The sequence below is a fragment of the Erythrolamprus reginae genome, chromosome 1, assembly GCF_031021105.1.
Source record: "Erythrolamprus reginae isolate rEryReg1 chromosome 1, rEryReg1.hap1, whole genome shotgun sequence".
Taxonomy (NCBI): Eukaryota; Metazoa; Chordata; class Lepidosauria; order Squamata; family Dipsadidae; genus Erythrolamprus; species Erythrolamprus reginae.
Window position 1 is genome coordinate 237508792 of NC_091950.1, and position 25224 is coordinate 237534015.

General features: G+C 38.2%; 1 protein-coding gene across 9 annotated transcripts in view; it reads left to right on the plus strand.

Moving 5' to 3' along the window:
• Nucleotides 1-25224, plus strand: part of KIF16B (kinesin family member 16B) — a 176778-nt gene that overhangs the window by 41383 nt on the left and 110171 nt on the right. For all 9 annotated transcript variants that reach the window (XR_011557365.1, XM_070732601.1, XM_070732596.1 and 6 more), the window contains one exon: nt 22292-22411. Coding sequence is in view for 8 of the 9 variants with exons in the window: in XM_070732601.1 (XP_070588702.1) it covers nt 22292-22411 (120 nt within the window). In the remaining variant the exon portion in view is untranslated. The remainder of the gene's footprint in view (nt 1-22291; nt 22412-25224) is intronic.

The following is a 25224-nucleotide window of genomic DNA, read 5'->3' on the forward strand; positions in this document are numbered from 1 at the left end:
AGTTTCCATCCATTGCTTCTTGTTCTACCCTTAGGTGCTTTGGAGAATAGATTAACTCCCTCTTCTTTGTGGCAACCCTGGAGATATTGAAACATTGCTATCGTGTCTCCCTTGGTCTTTCTTTTCACTAAACTAGACATACCCAATTCCTGCAACTGTTCTTCATATGTTTTAGTCTCAACATCCTTTTTGCATCGTGGTGACCAAAACTGAATGCAGTATTCCAAGTGTGGCCTTACCAAGGCATTATAAAGTGGTATTAACACTTCCCGTGATCTTGATGCTATCCCTCTGTTAATGCAGCCTTGAACTATGTTGGGTTTTTTGGCAGCTGCTGCACACTGCTGGCTCATATTTAAATGGTTGTCCACTAAGACTCCAAGATCCCTCTCACAGTTACTACTGTTGAGCAACATACCACATATACCTATACCTATGTATTTTGTTTTTCTTGCCTAAATGTAGAACTTTACTTTTTTCACCATTAAATTTCATTTTGTTAGATAGCGCCCAATGCTCAAGTTTGTCAAGATCCTTTTGTATTTTGTGCCTATCTTTTGAAGTGTTAGCCATTCCTGCCAGTTTGGTGTCATCTCTAAATTTGATGAGTTCCCCATCTATCCCCTTGTTCAAGTCATTGATGAAGATGTTGAAGAGTACTGGGTCTAAAACAGAGCCTTGGGGTACTCCACCACATACATCCCTCCATGTAGATGTAGTTCCATTGAGCACTACTCGTTGAGTGCAGTTGGTTAGCTAGTTTTGAATCCATCTGTTGCTGTCCATCCCAATTTTTTCTACTTTATTTAGTAATAGGTTATGTAACATGTTTCTATGATTTAGGACACGAGAACACCAAGAGTTAAAGCTCCAGAAAACGAACACGAAGTGTATGCATCTCTTACATTGTTTCTGGCAATGGAGTTTATAGTGTAAATAAATTTCTGTTTGCCGAACTCATTTTTACAAACCACTCTGCAGAATCGGAGGGGCATCAAGTTGTTGTTATTCTTGTGCTCAGGGGGTAATGGTTTGTGTATGATGGCTGATGATGATGTTGCATACTATGTTGAGGCTCACTATTTTTCTCTATTCTAAATAGGATTGCATTGTGATGTCTGACTATAATGGAGATGTTAGTGGTTGAATTGGTAGGTTCTTGTAGTTGTTGCTGATATATTATTTGAGGTGGTAATTGTTGAGTGGTGCTAAGTATTTGGTTTGTTAGGTTTGCATTTTTCTGTGCAAACCTTTGCATTTTTCTGTGCAAACTTTTGCATTTTTCTGTGCAAATTTCGCTGAGATTTTACTGTATTATACTGGGGAAGTTTTATTGGATTCAGAGTTTCTATTCTTCTGCTAAAGCTAATCGTCCAGGATTCTTTCAGTCAAAAGAAGCTCTATTCAGGGGAGGAAACCTTTGGACTCAAAATGAATGAACAATTAGATTAATTCCAGATTTGCACATGACACCAAATTATTCAGGGCTGTAAAAGTGAAAAAGGATTGCTAATAGCTGTGAAGGGACTTCTTCAGATTGATTTGAATGGATAAACAAGAACTGCTGGAATAGCTTTGAGCAGCAGAATATCCATACAGAGAGAAATAACAGTAATTTGAAATTTGCAAAAGGAATTCTGGAGATTAGTGTTTATCTTTAAAAAAAGAAGGAAATCTTTATCAGGAAATTATATTTAGCCAGAGAGCTTAAATAATTAGCTGTCTTCCATGTAAAAGATGAAAGACTTTGTGATCTGCTAAGCCATGATATCTATTATATTACCAGGGTATCCATGGTATCCATTGTATTCTCTGGTGAAGGGAGAGAGACATTGGTAATAAGCAGAAATTGGAAGTGATGGTGGCCCTGAGGATATCAAGCTGACCAATCAGAACCAAGCTGGGTAACACAAAAGGAAAAAAAATGTAAAGGAGCTCCAAGAGGAATCCCAAAAGTAAATTTGACTAACTTTAGTGTCTAATAAAAATTGCCCAATATATGCCTGAATAAAAATGACAGCTCCTAAGTTAAGAAAAAGATTTAAAAAAAACAACCTTCCCTCTGTATGGATGATCTCATGCAAATAAAGGTGATGTTAGTCTGTTCTGCACTAATATATATACTTCTGGTTGACATATTTTCAGGATATCATACAAGTAGTCCTCGACTTACTACCACAATTGAGTCCAACATTTCTGTTGCTAAGCGAAACATTTGTTAAATGAATTTTGCTCCATTTTATGATCTTTCTTGCCACAATTGTTAAGCGAATCACTGAAGATGTTAAGCTAGTAATACGGTTGTTAAGTGAATCTGGCTTCCCCATTGACTTTGTTTGTCAGAACGTCACAAAAGGTGATCACATGACTTGCATCATAAATACATGCCAGTTGCCAAGCATCTGAATTTTGACCACGTGACCCTAGGAATGCAACAACAGTCGTAAGTGTGAAAAATGTATAAGTCACTTTTTTCAGTGCCTTTGTAACTTTGAATGGTGGCTAAATGAACAGTTGTAATTCGAGAACTTCCTGTATAGCTGCATTGGTGCAGAAAAGGGAAGACAGGAGCTGGTGCAATTTCCGTAACAGGGAAAGACTACAGTTTTTAATACTTTTTTGGCTTGAGAGAAAGATAAGGAATAACATTTTGCAGTTAGTGTTATATACCGCACACATACTTCTGCTTCTTTTCTAAAAAGTAAAATAAATTATATTTAAAATCCATACTACAATATTTTTTATTAAGCAATGAGAACTTTACAATTTTTTTCCTAAATGTACGAGTTGCCAAGAACTGTTTGTTAGACAAGTTGTGATCAGTAAGTAAAAAAGTGTGGGATGGGAAAATATGACTGCTGTTTAAACAAGGTCTTGTATTGAAAGCCACACTTACAGAAGGAAAATTTTCAGGCATGCACATTGTTTTTCATATTTAGACTATCATTTTTCATCTAAAGCTGGGCTGGCACAGTGGTTAGAATGCAGTACTGCTCATTCCAGGAGTTTGATTCTGAATGATCAAGGTTGACTCAGCATTCCATACTTCCAATGTCGGGGAGATGAGGACCCAGACTATTGGGGGCAATATGCTGACTCTGTAAACTGCTTAAGAGAGAGATATAAAACACTGTAAAGCAGGTATATACACTCAAATAACACATCTGAATGAATGAAATATTCTCATTGAATACTTTGTTCTGTACAAAGTTGAATGTGCTGATAACAAAATCACACAAAAATCATCAATGGAAATCAAATTTATTAACCAATGGAGGCCTGGATTTGGAGTCATACACAAAATAAAAGTGGAAAAACACACTACAGGCTGATCCAACTTTGATGTAATGTCCTTAAAACAAGTCAAAATGAGGCTCAGTATTGTGTGTGGCCTGCATGTATCTGTCTCCATCTCCCTACAATGCCTGGGCATTCTCCTGATGAGGTTGCGGATTGTCTCCTGAGGGAACTCCTCCCAGACCTGGACTAAAGCATCCGCCAACCCCTGGACCGTCTGTGGTGCAACATGACATTGGTGGATGAGCAAGACATGATGTCTCAGATTCAGATGTGGGGAACAGACGGGCCAGTCCATAGCTTCAATAATAATAATAATAATAATAATAATAATAATAATAATAATAATAATAATAATAATAATAAAAGGCATCTCACAACAACAATAACACAATATAAAGACAAATCTAATAATTAAAACTATGGCTAAAACCCATTATCTTAAAAACAAACAGTAATACCCAATAAATATTTAATATTACAATCCTACCCACACAGAACTTTTAATGGTCAGAAAGGGGGGGCATATGCTAGTTGCCCCACGCCTGGCAACATAGATAGATCTTAAGGCTCTTGCAAAAGGTGGGGAGGGGGGGCAGTCTGAATCTCCAGAGGAAGCTGCTTCCAGAGGGCTGGGGCCGCTACCGAGAAGGCTTTTCCGCTAGGCCCTGCCAGATGACACTGTCTGGTCGACGGGACCTGGAGAAGGTCAACTCTGTGGGACCTGATCGACCACTGGGATTTATGTAGCAGAAGGCGGTCCCATAAGTAGTCTGGTCTGATGCCCTTTAGAGCTTTATAGGTCATCACCAACACTTTGAATTGTATCCGGAAACCAAGTGGCAATCAATGTAGGCCGCAGAGTGTTGACGAAACATGCTTATATCTGGGAAGACCCTTGACTGCTCTTGTGGCCGCGTTCTGCATGATCTGAAGTTTCCGAACAGTCTTCAGAGGTAGCTCCATGTAGAGAGCGTTGCAGTAGTTGAACCTCGAGGTGACAAGGGCACAAGTAACTGTGAGCAGAGACTCCCTGTCCAAATAGGGCCGCAACTGGTGCACCAGGCGAACCTGGGCAAACGCCCTTCTCGCCACAGCCGAAAGGTGATGTTCAATGCCTTCATCTTGCAGGAACTGCTGACACACGCCAACCACATGAGGTCTGGCATTGTCCTGCATTGGGTGGAACTCAGGACCAACCGCACCAGCATATGGTCTCATAAAGGATCTGAGTATCTCATTTCGGTACCTAATGGCAGTTAGGCTACCTCTGGCGAGCACATGGAGGGCTGTGCGGCCCTCCCAAAAAATGCCACCTCGCAACATTACTGACCCACTGCCAAACCGGTCATGCTGAAGGATGTTGCAGGCAGCAGATTGCTCTCCACGATGTCTCTAGACTGTCATGTCTGTCACATGTGCTTAGTGTGAATTTGCTTTCATCTGTGAAGAACACAGGGCACCAATGGCGAATTTGGCAATCCTGGTGTTTTGTGGCAAATGCCAAGCGTCCTGCATGGTGTTGGGCTATGAGCACAACCCCCCTCTGTGGACATCGGGTCCTCCTACCATCCTCATGAAGTCAGTTTCTAATCATTTGTACAGACACATGCACATTTGTGGCCTGCTGGAGGTCATTTTGCAGGGCTCTGGCAGTGCTCTTCCTGTTCCTCTTTGCACAAAGGTGGAGGTAGCGGTCTTGCTGCTGGGTTGTTGCCCTCCTACGGTCCCCTCCATATCTCCTGGAGTACTAGACTGTCTCCTTGTAGCCCCTCCAGTCTCTGGACACTATGCTGATTTGCCACAACTCGCATTGATGTGCCATCCTGCATGAGCTGCATTACCTGAGCCACTTGTATGGGTTGAAGAGTCCGTCTCATGCTACCACGAGTGTGAAAGCATAACAAAGTGACCAAAACATCAACCAGAAAGCATTGGTACTGAGATGTGGTCTGTGGTCCCCACCTGCAGAACCACTCCTTTTTTGAGTGGGTCTTGATAATTGCCAATAATTTCCATCTGTTGTCTATTCCATTTACACAACAGCATGTAAAATTGATTGTCAATCAGTGTTGCTTCCTAAGTGGACAGTTTGATTTCACAGACGTTTGATTTACTTGGAGTTATATTGTGTCATTTAACTGTTGCCTTTCTTTTGTTTGAGCAGTGTAAATCTAGGTGCTATTGCTATTTCATCTTTTCAATTAAATGTACAAATATTTATATTTAGTATGTTCAAGTTAAATTAACCTTCATGATGCCTTTTGTTCACTTGTTAGAAAATTAAAAAATGGTGCAAGATTATAGTGTGGGGTAGACTCAAATGTTTTCTTTTAGACTGTCATGTTATTAATTTCTGTCTACTAACAGGTTGACATTTTGTCTCCAAATCCATGTAGTCCTTTAAGGGAGTTTTAACTCACAATTTGGGCATTTTTTTCAGAAATACAAATCTAGCAAGCTGGTTAAGAATGATGACCAAGGAATACATAATGAAACCAAGAACATAATATGTGATTTAATGCACAATTTAAGATGGCATTGTCTATGTGACATTTGTACAATTCTTGATTGCTTGTTTATGTGGGATAACTATAGTTGGGAATATTTTTCTCAAATTTGCTCAGAACAAAATGAAAGAAATAAAGAATAAGCTGTCTAAGTTGAACAGTCTTGGTTTATCTAAGCTGATAACAGAGTTCATAGGGCAGTAAGGATTTTACTAAGGAGATCCATCTAATGCAGTGATGATGAACTTTTTAGAGATAGAGTGCCCAAACTGCAACCCAAAACCCATTTATTTATCGCAAAGTGCCAACAGGGCAATTTAACCTGAATACTGAGGTTGTACTACCTAAAATAATGATAAACAAGGCAGAGTTCAGCTAATTGTTCTAAGAAAAACATAATAAATGCTGTTTTATGCCCCTTCATTTTTTTCTGTTTTGGAAATATTACGTTTAGCAACAATAAAAAAGAAAAACTTTTGTAATATCATTTCTCTTCCCTCCCTCTCCCCGCCTCTCTCTCTCTGCCTCCCTCTGTTTCTCTCCCCCCCCCCCCACAGCAGGGGAAGGAACCCCTGAACTGTTGCTGGGTGGTGCGAATGACTCTTGAAGGCCAACAAGCCCATGATCAGCACACCAGTGCTCAGCTGGCTGGCGGGGAGGTGGGGCATCCTAACACAGGCGGCTCTGCAGGAAAAGAAACTGCTTTTATTTTGCCAAGCCAACGCAGGGTCGCATTGTGGCTCTGCAGTATAATAGGGTTCAGGAGGAAGATGGAACCTTGTCTCCCCTATAGTAAAGCATTCATGAAGAAGTTCACTCAATCAATTCCAACTTCGTGAGATCTTTTTCTTTCATGAGAAATTGGAAATGATTAATTGAAACGTGATGGAGAATCATGATTGGAGCTGGGCCGAGGCAACTGTGTGCATGCCCACAGAGAGGACTCTGCGTGCCTCATCTGGCATACATGCCATAGGTTCGCCATCACGGATCTAGTGGTTCCAAAAAGAGCCTTCTCTGCAATGGATTCCTCCCTGTGGAACATCATCTTGACAGAGTTGACTGGTGTCCACTTTGAAACTCTTTCTAGTAGCTCTGAAGACATGGTTCTGCCAATGGGCCTGGAGACCCCAGAGTGATATGGAGCCTATTAAGTGGTTCGTCTGATTGTTGTCATCAGATTGAGAGTGTGTGTGTTATTTGGTTTTTATATTTGGGGTTTCATCTTGGAGACACTGAGAATGGTGGCCATTTAAATTTTCTTAAGAAATAATAAATACATTTGTATGTTCAGTATATTTAAAGGCATATGTTTCTTCAAGCCTGAGTTACGAACAATACTGTTACCTTTTATTTACAAGCTTGTCTGTTCCATTGCTTCATTCAGTTTATTGTAACCTTACAAGTGATAAAAGCTCTACTTACATTTGCAGTATCTCTCTCTGCAGAGATTGGAAGAATTTAAAGGAATGCTCATGAATAGCACTTGATATAGCTTTAGCTCTTCTGTGGAAATGCAGATTCAGCCTGAAATATCTCTTAGTTGCAGAATGAGCAACATTAAGTAACCCTCTACACCATGCACCTTCTTTGGCATACTGAACTTTGATGACCTTGTCTAGCTTCTTCTTCTGAACACCATTCAATTTCTGACTACAGTATTTAACCCTCGTATCAGGATCACATCCTCCAAAGATGTAAACCTTTTCTGTCATATGAAGTTATAATCGCTTCTATCTTTTGAAAAAATCCTTTATAAGTATTAAGATGCTCAGACAACATCTAAAAGGACATCAGGACTGTATTTTAGACTGCATTCTTTTTCCAAAAAGAAAATATTTGTTAACTTCTGGTTTCACAATACTTGTCCTTGATTTTTTTCCCTTCTGATCACTAGATGTCACTGCTGATACAGAAATTTGCTTCCCTTGTATGTGGGACTTTGGTTATATTGGAAAAAAATAAATTGGAATAATCAAGCCTCATATTTTATCTAGATAGCAATTTGAAGAACTGCAAACATTGTAATAGCTGCAGATTGTAACACAATAATGCACTTCTAGCTAAAAATAGCACATAAAGCATTATTGTTTGCGGATGCACAGAAACTTGCACAAAGAGTTAAAAATTAGTTTCCTTTGTCATTCATTCAAATTACACTGGGAGCAAAAGTGTTAAGCATAAGAAGCTTATTTTCCACTTTTCTTTTTTGAAGATGCTGTTTTCATTAGGAGTAATCTCCAGTGACTGCAGTGAAAAAGAAAGAGTTAAATTCTTCCTTTTTGCCTGCCATAATTCTGATAATTATCAGCTTTACTCAATTTTTTAAAATATGCATGTTAAATGAAAAGATTTGACGGTGTTGTATAGTGTGGCCTTTTGTGTTATATATTTGTCCAGCTACCTTTCTAAACTGCTAAAAAAATATTCTTCATCTTGTTCTTATTTTTTATAATATTGAACCTAAAAAGGCAATCCATTATATTTATTGAATGACATACAAGATCTAAGTTTTTTTTTCTTAAATCAGTTAGATGCTACATGGAACCTTGACAGTTATATAAATCTTGGTTTTCAATTAAAATGTAAGAAGCTTTTTAAATTGTATTTTAACGAATGTCTGATTTAACGGACTTCAGCATTTTTAGATGGTCAAATGTGAGAAGGAATTATTTATTTTGTTATAGTTATGTCTTACTTTCCCTCTAGGTATTTAAGGTGATATACAGAACACTTCTACAATTTATCCCTATAACAATACCAGGAGGGACATTAGGTTAAGGCAGTAGTTTGCCCTAAATCATCCTGTCAGTTTTGATGACTGATTTGAACTTAGATCTTCCCAGTACTGGTCTAACACCTTTGTGTTTTACTGAGCCCCTTGAAAATTGGCTGTTAGATTGAGATTAATGGAGCCTACCTATTAAATAATTGATCACTGTAATTCTATTCAATTATTTCATTTCAATTGCATTAAATCAAATTTAACTTTCATTTTGGTTTTGCCCACTTCTTACTTCTGATAACTACTTTTGGAGTACGGTCTCTAGGATGCCAGCCTTAGTGCAAATGTTTGTGCTTTAACCTCTAAGTTGGTTTGATGAATTAGTATGACTGATTTGCTTCAGAGATGTGCACATCTAGGTAGATTTGAATCCTTTGGGGATATTTCCCTCTTACTGGCAATTGAAAAGCTTGTTGATTAGTTGAATAGAAGATTGACTAGAACTACGGGACTTGCAATAACAGCAAAGAAGTGTGCCATTGCTTGGCCTAATAGTATGTACAACATCTATGGCTGCTTCTATAGAATTCTTTGCTTAAAAAGAGCCATGGCTATGGGAAGAGTACATTTGATTAGGGACTAACAATGATAGACAAATGGAAAAAAACCCTCTCTTTCTAGTAGAAATTGTCCACTAGAAATAATTTCCTGTAAATGTTATCTTTCCCAGTACACTAGATCGGAAACATGAACAAATAAATTAATCCTGAGTAGTCCTTGGTCTCTTAAACATTTTTCATCACGTCTTCTGACTGGTAGTTGGTGTTCGTAGATGCATCCTGCCAGTTTTCTGCCCGTTTGCCCTACATAGTGGTTGTTGCAGTCAACCACTATGCAACGAATGCATTGTACAACTCTTTAATTTCAGAACATATAGATAGATTTAACCATAGTTTCTATTGGAAAAATGTGACCATTCTAGACCAAGCCAAGGCCAAAAATGGCAAGGAATTTCTAGAAGACTGGCATTCAGAGAAAGCAACCATAAATAGACACACAAACATGAACAACATCGATAGACTATGCATGACCTAACCCAAAAAGGAACAAAAAGACCCAAGCATCTCTCCACCAGCAATCAGCACCTCGATGAGCACAGATTAACTCCAAGGTTAACATCACACCAACAATCAAGTAAACAATACTCCAACCAAGAAACGGCCAAAGAATCCAACAGCAAACAGCCCAACCAAAGGATCTCTAAGACGATCCCCACCAGCACTGACAGGCAAGCCAGTAAAATAACTGACAGCAAACAGCACTCTTTACCAGCATTGATGGCATTATCCAGTTAGGGTAAGGAAATGTCTGCAAGAAAACCAGCAAGCTCAGAGAGCACCAAGAGTCCCTCATGACAACCCTGAACTATAAATATTCTCAACTACAATCGGAAGTGCAGAGATTGCAGTTGTGATGCAAAGCAGTCACCTTGGTGTTTTGTGTAATGACTGTTTTGTTCAACTATAGAGGATTCTGGTCTGAATTGTAGTTGTAGATCTAGGATAACCTTTATGAAAAATATATTTCAGTGACTGTAAAATTGGCTATTTTTAAATTTTAAAAATCTATGCTAAAATAGGTAATTTTAATTTATGATATTTACACTGAATAGGGATAATGCAATGAAGAAAAAACCCTAAATATTGTGGCTAAATAAATTAAATAGAGTCAAACAATCAGGAGGTTGTGAGTTCAATCCTAAGTAGACGCAGATGTAGGATCCCTCTGCTTGTACAGTGGGTTGGACTAGATGACTTTCAAGGTCTCTTCCAACTCTGTTAATCTGTTAAAAAGATTAATAAAGGTATGGTAACATAAATATCTTTATAGAATGAATTCATTCTAATCCTTTCTGTTGAATATAATAGAATTAAATCTGGACAGCAGATAATCTCATTTTTAAAATATAAGGACTTTAAAAAAATAGATAACAAACTAGTTAATTGCTAGTAAATTTCTTTCCACTTATCTAAAACTATCCTCTTTGCTATGCCCCCAGGTTAGTTAAAAGGTTTTAATAGGATAACATACTTCAGGAACATCATTCTAAACTAAATTGAAATATTTACATTCAGTTTTTTTCTAAAAGTTACATTGATGACCAAATCATGTTAGTTTAAAAAACCCTTCACATTTCACAGATTGGCAACATGGAGGTCCATTGTTGATCTCCTTAATGGTACAGTTCTTAGAATGCAATTAAAATGAAGTATTGCGGACTAATTCTGCAATGTTGCAGAATTGCTGCCTGGAATTAGATTGACTGTAGTGTACATATGGTTTTTTTCAGGACATTATTGTTTTACTATATTATGGGTTTCATTCTGATTGTATTTTACTATTTCTCTATTTTACTATTGTTATTTATTCATTTATGTTATTTATTCGACTTCTATGCTGCCAAAGGACTCAGGGCAGCTATTTGTATTTGTCTTACTTATTAGCCGCTCTGAGTCCGTTTTGGAATGAGCAGCATATAAATACAATAAATAAATAAATAATTCTGCCCACTGCCAGAAGTTTGATTTTGACCGGGGCAAAATTGACTCATCCTTCTAAGGTCAATAAAATGAGGATGTTGCAGATTGTTGAGGGCAATAGGCTGACATTGTTGATCACTCAGAGAATGCTGCATAGCACTATGGTGCAGTATATGTCTAAGTGCTATTAATAAGATAAGATAGGGTAAGGTAAGCTAAGATAACCTTTATTGTCATTTTCTGTGGACACACTGGCACGCGTTTAAAAAATGAAATTCTGATGCCTGCTTTCAAAAGAAAATAAGCCACAACGTTGAAAATCCACCAAGCTAATGGCACTACTACCCAAGACAGAATGCTTTAACCAAACAAAAAACAAAGAAAACCCAAGCATTTAAGCATTCTGTGTTGGATATAATATAGCTGAAATAATATTTTCTGATGAATTAGACTCATTTATAAATTACAAGTGAGATATTTGATATTTCCTTGTATCCACTCCGAGTCCACAAAGATGGGCGGCATACAAATCCAATTGACAATAATTAATAATAATTAATCTGGATTCACTGAATTACCAAAATTGTTTTTTCATTTCCTTCTGAAAATAAAATATATAACTAATCAATTGGTCCTTGGTTAATGAAAGTAATTGGGACCAAAATTTCCATCGCTAAGCAATGACATCATCAAATGCTATATAAATCGCACAGCAATGGCAAACCTAGCAGTCCCTGTTGCCATTGTTATGTGTGGTTTGTTTATTAAACTAGAACCTCTTTTTCATTAAACGAGAGCCTCTTTGCAACATTGTGCTGGCTTCCCCTAAAATAAGTTAGTGGGACAGAGGGCAGGAACTTGCAAGACCCAGGTGGCTCAGAAGCAAGTCAACAGTTGGGTGAGTGACTGCTGCTGGCTGTAGGTGACTGGTGTTGTGCAAATGTGGCAGGTAGGAGTGGCTGCTGCAGTAAAGTGTGCAAAGATGTGTGAGGACCAGCATGGTGCAAGTACAGTGGGCGAGAGGTGGCTGCTGTTAGGGGCAGGAGACTTGTCAGAGCAACTTGTAATGTTCGCTGTGGCTTCCCCATTGAGTTTGTTTGTGGGAAGCCAGCAGAGAAGCTCACAAACGGTAATCATGTCATTGTGTGATCCTTCAGCTGTGGTAAGTACAAGCTGGTTGTTAAACTTCCAGATCACAATCTCGTACCACTGGCTTGCTGAGACATCTTGAACTTCAAGAACTGATCATAAGAACAATCATTTAATGGCATTGTGATTTCTAATGGTTGCTAAACAAATGGAGACACACAGACACACACATACTTTTCATGTGATTGGCAATGAAAAGTAACTGTTGTAAATTAGTATAATTTGGCTTTTAACCAATTAATTTCTTATGCAAGTTTACCTTTTATTATGACCTGGCTAGGAAGCAGTGAAAAGGAAGGTATCACATTCTAAAGAAAATCCTATGCTGATTAATTAAAGAATATCTCCAGTCATTGTTATTTCCCATAACATCACAGAGAGAATAAACACACATGCCCTTCCCTACTTTAAATCTAAGATAGAATTTCTACTTTTTAAATCTTATTTCCAAGATGCTATGTTTATACCACTCATTCTAATTATCAGCAAATTCTCTTTCCTTTTCCCATTAAAATAAATTACATATGCTTGTTTTTCTAAGTTCTGTCATTGTTCTGATGTTTAGATTGAGATTTATTCCATTCTCCAATATATTAGCATTGAAAGCCTCTCTTGCGATGCAGATGGCTACACTTTGGCAAAGTAGTTAAACAAAAAACGAAAAAGCACAAATGTGCATAGAAAGACCAAATGCTTCCAACTTAGCTGCTATTGCATAAAATTCCTTTATCTGTCTTTTTAAAAAAATCTACAACAGATTTTTTATTGTGAGCAGAACTAGGCAATATTGTTAGAGCAATTGATGGAATCTTTGCAGATGTTTAAATAGATATTTGTTTTGAAAGAATTTATTAATTTTGGTCACTTTACTAAAAGCTAATGCTACATATTCTAAAAAAATTAAAGAGATACAGTACATTTGAATCTGTAAAATGTTTCACAATGAAAACTGCTAATAGATCATTAATTATGCTACTGTTCACCAGAATAGAATTGCTAATTTCCTTGTATGTTAATAAATGTCTGCATTTCTGAGGTGAAATTAATAAACAGTTCATAGGAGGGAAAAGTAATAAAAGAAAAAGGGCATATTGCAGCATCTATAATAGTTGTAATTCTTTCACATTCTCGCCATCATGAAATGAATAGCATAATTAATGAATCCACATCCTTATAACTTCTATGCCAGTAGTTGCTCAGTTGGTCAGAACTGCATGTTACATCTGCCTTTTTCAAACTGACATTCAATTTTGAAGCCTATTGATGTATTTTAGTACCATCTGTTTTTCATGGTAAGCTATTTACAGTCTTTGTGGTGTAACATCACGTTCCCTATTTATTTTGCAGCATAATTTTTAATGGGTTTTCTTGATTGATGAGGATAACATTATTTACAGTATAGAGAGAAAGAGAAATCTTACTAGAAAATCTCAGCAGTGTGTGGAATACATATTTTTATGTCTATAAGCCTCGCTTTTTAAATATATCACACAGTGTTTTAATTGTTTCCTTTCCTTTTAAAAATACATTGTTTTTGTTCTCAACTTGATACTTTTGTTCCAAATTTAGTACAGTAATTAGATCAATGAAAAGTTAATTTCCAAAAATTAAGTCTCTAGATAGTAAAATATTAATTTTTGGAAGATCTTAAGCCTGCTGTATCGGGATTTGGATTACTGTTCTCCATGTTGCTGTGGTTTTCAATTTATTTTTTAAGGAATACAATACACCGCACTCTGGTGTTCATATAAATATTCTACCATTTGTAAATGAAAACAGTATATTCATATGTACGGGTCTTCAGATACTGTATATGATTTGCTGTAACAGGTTTGGAGCTTTACTTTAGGGACCTAGGAGGTAGCAAGGACAGGAAAAGTTTTAGTGAGGAGCAGTAGGAAGTGGCAAAAAATAAAAGAAAAGCAGGCTAAAGTTTAAAATACCAAAATCAATTTTATTTCAACTGTAAAAAAATGATATAAGGGCTAGAAGACCTCCACGGTCCCTTCCAACTCCATTATTCTGTATTCTAAGTACACGATGAACACTAAAGGGGTACTAACACATCTAAATCCTGAATGGATGACTGGAAGGATTTGTTAAAAACAAGCCCTATAATAAGTTCTTCCACGACTTATTTTCTTGACACATTTTATACGAACAGGAAAAAGAATTCATAGCACATAATTATATCCATACTTCAATGAAGGTGGAAAAGGAAATTCTAATATATTGTTTTATTTTATTATTTTATTTATTTGTATCCTGTGTTTATTATTTTTACAAAAAACTCAAGGCAGTGATCATATTCAATGCTCCTTCCTCCTATTTTCCCCACAAGAGCAACCCTGTGAGTTGAGTTGGGATGAGATAGAGTGACTGGCGCAAAGATTCGTAGGTTGGTTGTGTTGGTACTAACCCATTGGGGTTTGTTAGATTGTTTCATCTGGGAAATTGAGACTCATGGAAATTACTGGTTCCATGAAACAATTTTTGAATAAATTGCTATCATTGAGTCCTTTTTAAAAAATAAAATACCTTAATTTCTTTCAAATTTTGTTTACATTACCCAAAATCTCATGTATTTGAGAGCTGTTTTTCATGTTAGAGGACTTATGTTAGCTTTTCTTTCAAGACACCTAACTGCTTGACCTATTGCTGACCTCCTTTGGTCATGATATGAAAGCCTAATCACATTTAGGATTTCATTAAGAAATTTTACATTCATATAAAATATAATGTAAAAGAACGGATATATATTTGCAAAAGAGATCATCTATGTGGCACAACACATACCTCATTGAGTTGAGTCAGCTTTCCTTAGTGTACAATACAGTTAACATGAATTTACTGGTATGTAACATGGGGGTCACATTTATTTGCTGCTTCAATAAGAAATAGCATATGGAGTATATTTCATGATGCAAACTGATGTTGGTTTTCTTTTCTTTTGAACTTTAGAGTTTACCAGTCAGAAGAACTTTTTGGGTGAGAATGAATACAGGCAAAATATGTTGGGTTGGGTTGTAAACAAACGTGCTATTGGTTCTTAAGTATTATTAAACTCTAATATGGATTATGTGTCAAATAGCATTTCAAAGTTTTATGACTTTTATTTATTAGTTGCTTTCCTTGCTGTGTACTTGTTAATTTGATGATGGAAATGCTTTAGTTAAGATGATTATTAAATATACCAAAAGACAGTCCTAGAAGATGGGTTTATTTTAGATTTCTGCCTCCACCTCTATATACTATATTACATATCCACTGGGAAGATTTTGTGAAAGATCCAATAATGTTGTATTAGGCAGTGAACTAAGAAGTATATTAATCTTGGAGAAAAAATACTCATAATAAACATTTCTAAGTGGCAAGCAGAATTCACACATTTGTGGAAATATAAAGCATATCAGCAAAGTTCTTAACTGGGAAGCAAAATTCACACATTTATGGAAATATAAAACACGTAGCAAAATCCATAGCTATCTGACCAAAGCCAATTACCTATGACATTTGAGAGAGCAAGGCATTAATTATTTTATGGTGGGGCACACAAAATCAAACTGATTGGTTTTCAAAGGCCATTTCATCTGTCTTTGCAAAAACATCTGATCTTTTTTATTTGAGAAAAACGTGAGAGTATTTTTGTACTGTCTTGACCTTTAGCTGGTCATTCTCATTTTTGTATTAATTTTCCTATAACTTATAATTTCAACATCATGTCACTGAAAATGAATACGTTTATTCCTGTGTGAAAATATTAGCGTATTATGTCTTCATCTCTGGTAGTATAAAATTCTCATATGTACTCAAAGAGTCAAACTAGTAGTAATATATTAATTATCAATATTTTGCTAGAGCAAAACAAGTTGCATTGTTTCTCTATTTCCATTCCATTCTAGCTATCCTTTATCCTATGCTTTCAAGACAGTTTCTTTCTCCTGAAACAGCTTTAGGGTTGTTACATGAGAAGTGATGGATTGGCAAAAATCAGATGGTCCATTCTCCATCGTTTGTGGAGATAGCCTTCAGGATAGCCTTCAGGATGGTTGTCCTCGTCCACTCAGAATGAGGACCGAGTCTGTTACTTCTGACAGGATCTGCCCTGCTATGACCCAGCTTAGACTTGGTTTTCAGACAGGATGGTTGTGGCTTTGTTTGCTCCCTTATTGAAGGTTAGTTACACTTATTTCTTGTCATCAAATCGTTTCCATTGGTGGAGGATCGTGGGCCTTTTCATCATCAGAGTCTCTGTTCCTGCTGTGGCTACCATGCCTCATGTGGCATTGACCTTAACGGCCTTCACCTGATCTGCTATCGGAGTCATGATCTCCCAGTTGGGCAGAGGCATTATTTCAGCAACTGTGGCCTGAGCAGTTTCAGCTTATTTCCCCTGGCTCCCCTTGTCACCGGTGATTATGGTTTTGGCCTGACAACTGTGCTTAGCCAGCAAAGCTGCAATTTGGATGTCAGAAGAGGGCGACTATCAATATGAACTGCTCTTTCCACTTAACACCATTTCCTGAGTCTCAAGCTCGGGTTCCTGGCCAAAAAGGGGGACTACCATTCTCTCCCCACCCCACTCCATTTCACGTCCTGTCTATATCCCTGCCATGGTGGCTTCCCTCAAGCAAGTCATTGGTCAGCCAGGGGACATTGGTACACCAAGATCCTCTATGGCAGGGGTCCCCAACCGCCGGTCTGCGGACCAGTACCGGGCCGCAAGGCATGTTGCACCGGTCCGCGGAGTCAGCAGCTGCTGTGGAGCCGGCGAGTGCCAAGCTGTTTCCTGTCTCTTTCCCCTCACGTTCACTTGGGACCGCCATTTGCCTCGGGCTGAGAAAACCTTTGCTTGCTTGCTTTCTTCCTTTCCTGTCTTTCTTCTCTCGTCGAAAGTGGTCTATTTCCTCCTTGCGAAGCCCTTGCAAAGCCCTCGCTCTGCCTGCAGCTCAAACGAAAAGGCTTTGGCATTGTGCAGCTCTTTTTTTGCTAGGCTCCCCCACCCTATTCCCGGGGTCCTGGGTGGGAGCGAAGCCAGGGGGGGGGTGACCATGAAACCCCCACCACCAGCTCTGGTAATTTTCTTTTGGAAGGATTCCTTGCTGCAAGAAAATTACCAGACCTGGCAGTGGTGGGCACTCCAAGCAGGCAGCGATTGCAAAGGAAGGTGACTGTGTCCGTGGAGGCACCTCCCCCTGCTCTGGGATTCCTTGCTGCAATCCCAGCCGGAACGGGGGGGGGGATGTCCTCTGGAACTGCTGAAAGGCAAACGGCGGTCCCGAGTGAACAGGAGGGGAAAGAGACAGGAAACCGCCCCCTCCTACCCTTCCTCCCTCTGTCACCTCAACTCCCCCGCAAAATTAAAAAGGGGGGGGAGGAGAGAGACAATGGAACGATAAGCTAAACCCCCTTTCCGCCCCCACCGGGCCATAGAAAAATTGTCTTGCGGAAACTGGTCCCTGGTGGAAAAAAGGTTGGGGACCACTGCTCTATTGTATCAACTGACTTCCTGGTGGTTGAGTGGCACATTCTAAGACAATAGGATTACATCCCTGAGGTAATAGTTACTATCCAAGCATCCCGGTGGCCTTTTACCCAGTGTATCTACGATATGGAAATCCTTCTGTGCTTGGTGCACTCCCAAAGGTTATTCGCCCTTACAAGTTTTCCTTCCAAAAATCCTAAAGTTTCTCCAGTGGGGGTTAAACAGGCTTTTCACCAAGCACTCTTCACCGACAGATGGCATCACTTTTATCAGTTCTCTCATATTTCCACATCGACTCCCTTGCTCATTATCCTATGATTTGGATGTTTTTACGGGGGCATCTAACTTCCACCCCCCATGATACATCGCTATCAGACCTGGGATCTTCTCAGGGTGCTGAAGTCTCTAACAGGACCTCTATACGAACTGCTGCCATCTGCTACCTACAGTTCCTGTCATACAAGGTCACCTTCCTGGTGGAGATCATATCACACATTGCATGTCAGAGCTCTCTGCACTCTGTCCAGAAGGACTTGTGTTTCTTCCATGTGGAGTGGGTGGTTCTCTGATTTATACCTAAAATCAATTCCTCCTTATACCTTCAATTCCTCCTTTCACAGGGGCCAGGAGCTTATCCTATCTAATTTCTGCCCCAACCTGGCTCATCCATTGGAATGACTATGGCACACATTGGATGTGCAGAGAGCTCTCCGAATATACATTGACAGGATGCACCAGATACATAAAATGGAGGTGCTCTTTGTGGCCTTCCAACTGCAGTCCCTGGGTCTTACATTTTTGTCTTCAATGATTGGGCGTGAAATCCATGGTACCATCGTTAAAGCGTATGAGTTCTCTTCAGTAGCTAGGCTGGTGAGCATCACTGCCCACTCTACATGAAGTGCAGTGACTTCTGCATCCTGGGCCAGTCAAGCGTCACTGGAGGAGGTGTGTCGGACAGGCTACTTAAGCGTCACCCTCCAAGTTCATCCAGCACTATAAAGTTGATTCATATGCGGGCTTTGATCGGCAGGTATTGCCATCTGGGTGGACTTTGGGGCTTTGGTAGGTCCCATCCTGAAGGCTAGCTCCACCCACAATGGAGAAGGGGTATTGGTCTTATCTGACATGCCTCTTCTCATAGAATGGAGCTAACATTCAGACCTGCCCCACAGAGTTCTGTTCAGAGCATCTTCTTGTAGTGATTGTTGGGCCAGAAGGACTTTTTGGTTTCCTTTGGCTGCGGTCCATTGTTTGGTCGAACTTTTTTCAGTTTCCTTTGGCTGCAGCACCTCAGTCGGGAGCCTTCATATTAATGCTTGTTTCCAGTTCAAAGTCACGTCGAGCCTACACCTTTGAATTTGTCAAAGCTGAGTAACAGCAGGGCAGATCCTGTCAGAAGTGACAGACTCTGTCCTCATTCTGAGTGGAAGAGGACAAACCATCCTGAAGGCTATTCTGAAGATTAGCTCCACTCTAGGAGAAGAGGCATGTTGGGTAAGACCAAGCCCCTTTTCTTTAATTTTACCATGAAAGGCATGTGATAAGAACAAGAAAATGAAACCTAGATAAATTGGTTGACATCAACAACACAATATATTTTCCCATATTTAATTGTACTTATTTCCACTATGCCCGTTGCTTTGTAGGTTGCCTGTTATTTAAATTTGGCATTTCTTTGATGTTGGGGTTATTATAAACTACATTCACCCGTAACTTAGATTTGCCCTTCTCCCCCTTGCCCTTGTTGTTTTGGTGTTTGATTGATTGTGTGCTTGTTTTTTATATATATTGGGGTTGCTTTTATGAACTTTTTAACTTAAAACTGTAATTAGATTGGTAAATATTAGAATTGTCACTATGTATTGTTTTTCTCATTGTTGTGAGCCGCCCCGAGTCTACGGAGAGGGGTGGCATATAAATCCAATAAATCTAATCTAATCTAATCTAATTTTATAGCTTTTAATTCCCCTCATGTGATCAAGCCATCCTTTATATTTATACAATATTCATTTTTTTCTAAATATATACTGTTCAAAAAAAATAAAGGGAACATTCAAATAACACATCCTAGATCTGAATGAATGAAATATTCTCATTGAATACTTTGTTCTGTACAAAGTTGAATGTGCACCACAGCATGTGAAAATTGATTGTCAATCAGTGTTGCTTCCTAAGTGGACAGTTTGATTTCACAAAAGTTTGATTTACTTGGAGTTATACTGTGCTGTTTACGTGTTCCCTTTATTTTTTTGAGCAGTGTATGTGAGTTGACTTATGTTTCAGTCACATATTGAGAACCAACCTTTTTCTAAGCTGATATTCTCTATATATCTATAAACTGCTAAAAACTGTCCTCTTTGTGTATAATCTTTTACTGGGCAAAACAGTGCATTGTAGGCCAAGAACCTTTGCACCAAGGTACCTCAAATGGGCTAACCTATATAAAATGTGTTTAAGTCTATGATCCATGACTCCCATGGAATAAACCCCAAACTTTAACAAGTGTTATAAAACATTTTATGACATACAATTATCATAAAACATTTTGTGACATAATAGAAAATGTCATAAAACATATCCTGTAGTGAAGGAGCAGTTGCTCAAGTGCCAAGCCATAATAGGTAAGTTCCCCCAAAATTGCCTGTTGCTAGACAGACTGAAATTAATCTGTCAGGAGCAATGGACTCTGTCTCGATGGGTGAAAGAGGCATAGATGAGTATGTTCTCATGTTCAATTTTTGTTGCTCTTCTAGGTAATGTAATATTTTAAAACACAATCAACTGTGTTTAGTGGTGTTAGAGACTTTTTCATTTACAGTATATTGGTTTTCAGGCATAGAGATGCACTGAACTCTATATACATAATCAACCATGCTGGTTGAAGGGAAAAGGGAATTGTAGGTCAGCATATCTAGAATGTCTGTTTTTATTTAGAAACTAATTTGTACCAATTAAGACAAAATGAAGCATGAAGAGTGTAGGAAACATTAATGTTCAATTCCATTTTTAAAAAAAATATAAGTAGATTAACATTAAATATTTTCTATATGGCATTCAGCTGTTTCTTTTCTTTTGGTGTTCTTTGATGCTAGTAATGCTAGTTACTTGATTTAGTTGCTGTAAATTTTATATCATATGCATTTTTGCACATGAGCATAATACTGTATGGAGGTTTTAGCTATAAGATTGCAAATCTAGCTAAGCCTGTCCATGAATATTTCTTGTTAATTTAAACTTGGTCTATGAATCGAACAATCATTTTATAGCTTTAAACTGGAGAAGTGTATTTCATAAGGATGGAGAAAAAGATTCTTTCCAATGTATGAAATTTTGTTGATCCGCTGTGAGCATATTTTAGCTAGTGCTTACATCAGTAATATTCTGGCATTTTCCTGTCTGGCTCCATGCTTTAAACAAATAAACTGGATTATTGCAATATGTTTTATTGAAGAGTTTTTAAAAACTTTAATGCAACAAAATGTAACCATCAAATTTATATTTGGGATAGGTTTTATAAAAAATCGGAATACTATTCATTTGTATATTTGTTATCAATGGTACAAATGTACAAATTAAAATTACATCTAGGAGCTGCAGTTTTATTTTTTATGGATCTATGGAACTCATTGGTCAGAAATTATGAGTTCAAAAATTGAACGATGTTATTAATTATACACTGCACCAGTCTTCTTGTTCCTAAGTTTCTACCGTATTTTTCAAAGTATAAGACACACCTCTTTCTTCCCTAAAAGAGGCTGAAAATGTTGGTGTGTCTTATACTCTGAATGTAGCCCTTTTTGGAGGGGAGGGAAACTTTTTTTTTAGCCCTAACTAAGTGCTAACAATCTCCCCAGCTCTTACCTTGTAGGCTCTTTCATTGTTATTCTATGCAAAGAATGTTTTCTAAGCCCTGTGTTTGCAAGATTTTTTTTTAATTGCTCTACTTGCTCTGAATGTTTCTTTCCATCGCTAACCAGGTACTAACAATGTTCCCAGCTCTTACTGGCTTACAAGCTCTTTCATTGTTATTCTCTGCAAAGAATGTTTTCCAAGCCATAAGTCTTTTTTTTTCTCATTGATCAACTAGCTCTGAATGTTTCTTTTCAGCCCTAACCAGGTGGTAACTATGTTCCTAGCTCTTACTGGCTTGCAAGCTCTTTCATTGTTACTCTCTTCGAATAAGATTTTTTTTATAGCCCTAACCAGGGGATAAAATAATGTGCTGAAGCTGACCAGACTAAGGGTGCTAGCCAGATGACTATCTGGTAGGCAGATTTTTTCTCCTATTTTCCTCCTAAAAAACGAAGGCGCATCTTATACTCCGAAAAATACTGTAAATACTAAAGCTTTGATACTTACATGCTAAGTCATGCTATTTTATTTGTTATATTTCTTTTACATTAAATAATTGAAATTAACATTCAACTGATTTATGATGGTTCGCACTATTTTGTAGAAATTATAGTCATTTCCAATATTTATTTTAACACTGTGATAATTTTATCCTCAGTTAAATTATATAACTGTTGAATCAATATGCAAAAATTTCTTTAAGAGGGCTTTATCATGTTTGTGTTTACAGGAGCAAACTTTAGCTCTGCGGAAAGAAGGAATTGGAGTTGTGTTAGATTCTGAGCTGCCTCACTTAATAGGCATCGATGACGATCTTCTGAGCACAGGTATCATCTTGTATCATTTGAAGGTAATTCAATATTTATCTGCTTTTTTCTAAAAAGACACTTGTGTTTTTGTACTACAGTGGAACCCCGACATAAGAGCTGCTCTACTTAAGAGCAACTCGAGATAAGAGCTGGGAGGGGAGAGATATTTTTGTTCTACTTACAAGCCCAAATTCGAGATACAAGCGCCAAGGAGCTGTCTCCTGAAGCCAAACGCTAACTTCCGCGTTCGGCTTCAGGAGACAGCTGCGAAGCGGCGCGCGTGTTTTAAAAGGTTGCAGCCGGCCTGGGGGGCTCGGGGGGGGCTTGCAGCTTTCTTTCTTGCTCTTTTTCTTTCTCTCTTTTACCTTCCCTTCCTCTATTTCTTCTTTTCTTTCTCCTTCCCACCTTCTTCCCTCCCTCCCTCCCTTCACTCATTCCTCTCTTACTCTCCCCTGTCATAAGTTTCCTTGCTTCCTTCCTCTGTTCTTGTCCCTTCCCTCTTTCCTTCCTTCCTTCCCACCCTCCGTCCATTCATTCACCCATTCCTCTCTTGATCGCTTAAAGCCGGTCCCTGGTGCAAAAAGGGTTGGGGACCTCTGTCCTACAGGATTGGGTGGCAGAGAAGTTGAACATATGTAAATTTAAAAGTTTAAGAAAGTTTACAAGTTAAGTGAAAGAAACTTCATTATTCATTTATATGTACATGTACATTTCTTCATTAAAAACATGTCTTTCTGCATAATTTAGACTAACTTTGTGAGTTTTTTGAGGGCTGGAACCAATTAAAATTATTTACATTAATTCCTATGGGGAAAAGTCGTTCGAGATAAGAGCTGCTCGACTTAAGAGCCCAGGTCCGGAACGAATTAAACTCGTATCTCGAGGTACCACTGTACTTTATTGTCTCAATAAGCTAAATATCTGTTACTTCTCTGCAAAATGGAAATCAATTACTGAATATTCTAACTTGTTTAATATTCTTTTATCAGTCATTCACTGCCTATATCTTCCCTGAGGATTAGTGATAGATAAATAACATTCTTAATTGTATTCTTTATTCATTTTACTCTGACTATGACTTGTTGATGCTTTGAAACATTTATTTTGTTTTCCTTAATAGGCACAGAACTAGAAATAAAACATAATTTCTAATAATATTAGAAACCATATGGTTTTAAAATGAATCTAAGTAAATTAAATAACAAATATTACTAGCTGTCATGGGAAGCATGAAAAAATAATACATCAAATGAGATCTCCATTTCCAGGCAAATGTACCTTAAGCTTGTATATCCCTAAACAGCTCCTCTGTGGTGAGCTGTTTAAAGTAAAGTGATCGCATGGGGGATAAAGGAAGTGATACAAGGACATGTTGAAAGCTCTTTCAAGTTTCTCGATTATCAACACCACCTCCTTGGAAACCCTGGCACAAGATCGACCAACATGGCGCATGCTTATCCACCAGGGCTGTCAGACATCTGAGGACAGAAGAACTTTCATAGCTGAAGAGAAGCGAGCACTCCGCAAAGCCAGAGCTGCAAATGCTGCAACAATGGTGGCCACACATGTCTTCCAAACATGTGGCAGAACATTTGTTGCCCATATAAGCCTTACCAGCTACCTGTGGACACATCACATACAGCCCACAACCCATTAGATGTCAAGGTCCTCTTTGAACACGATGGACGGACATCATCATCTCTATAGAGACAGAGATCTTAAAATTAACTTACTGGGTCCAGAGTTCAAAATATCCTTCAAAATGCCATACGAGAAAAAAAAATCTTCTATATTAGTAGATTAGATTAGATTAGATTAGATTTATTGGATTTATATGCCGCCCCTCTCCGCAAACTCGGGGCGGCTCACAACAATAAAAAACAGTACATAATAACAAATCCAATGCCCACCAATCTAATTACAATTTAAAATTAGTAATTTCATAAAACAATCCCAATATATATATATATATATATATATATATATATATATATATATATATATATATATTTGTTTTATATATATATAAAAACAGGCACACAGTCAGTCAATCAACAGAACAACATGGGCAAGGGGGAGATGTTTTAGTTCCCCCATGCCTGACGGCAGAGGTGGGTCTTAAGAAGTTTACGAAAGGCAGGGAGGGTGGGGGCAATCCTAATCTCAGGGGGGAGCTGGTTCCAGAGGGTCGGGGCCCCCACAGAGAAGGCTCTTCCCCTGGGTCCCGCCAGACGACATTGTTTAGTCGACGGGAGCCGAAGAAGGCCGAAGAAGGCCGACTCTGTGGTAGTAACTCAAATTTAAGTATTCTTCTCCTTTAATTGTAATTTTTTGTTCATTCTGGTTCTCTCCAAAGTCCAACCTTCAAGGTCCCATCCTATCATTAAAAAAAAAAAGAATTTAAAACCAAAGCATTTTTCTAGAGAAAGAATTCTTATATTTAATTCCAAAATCTTATTTCCACTCTATGGGCATTTAGTCTGTTTGCTATTTTCCAAAACCAAAGTTCAAAACTCCCTTTACTGTTTATTCCCATCACAACCCTCCCACTCCAATTTTTTTCAAGTGATTAAACTTGTATTTACAATTTTGTTCACTGGCAGTGGCCATTAGGGTCCTTTTAGGCACCAGTACTAGTTTCACGTAGACAGGTTTTTCAGTGGACTGGTGTCTCGTGTGTGTGTGTGTGCGTGCGTGTGTGTGTGTAGTGCTGCCTGCATCCCATGGATGGGGCTTTGCTTATTTTAATGGGCTGATTTCTGGCCTGCTACAGAGTGGTGCCATTCCACGGACTGGTTTTGGGAACCTTTGCATTAAGATTTAAAAGAAACTCACCCAATGGTTTCAGATTTTT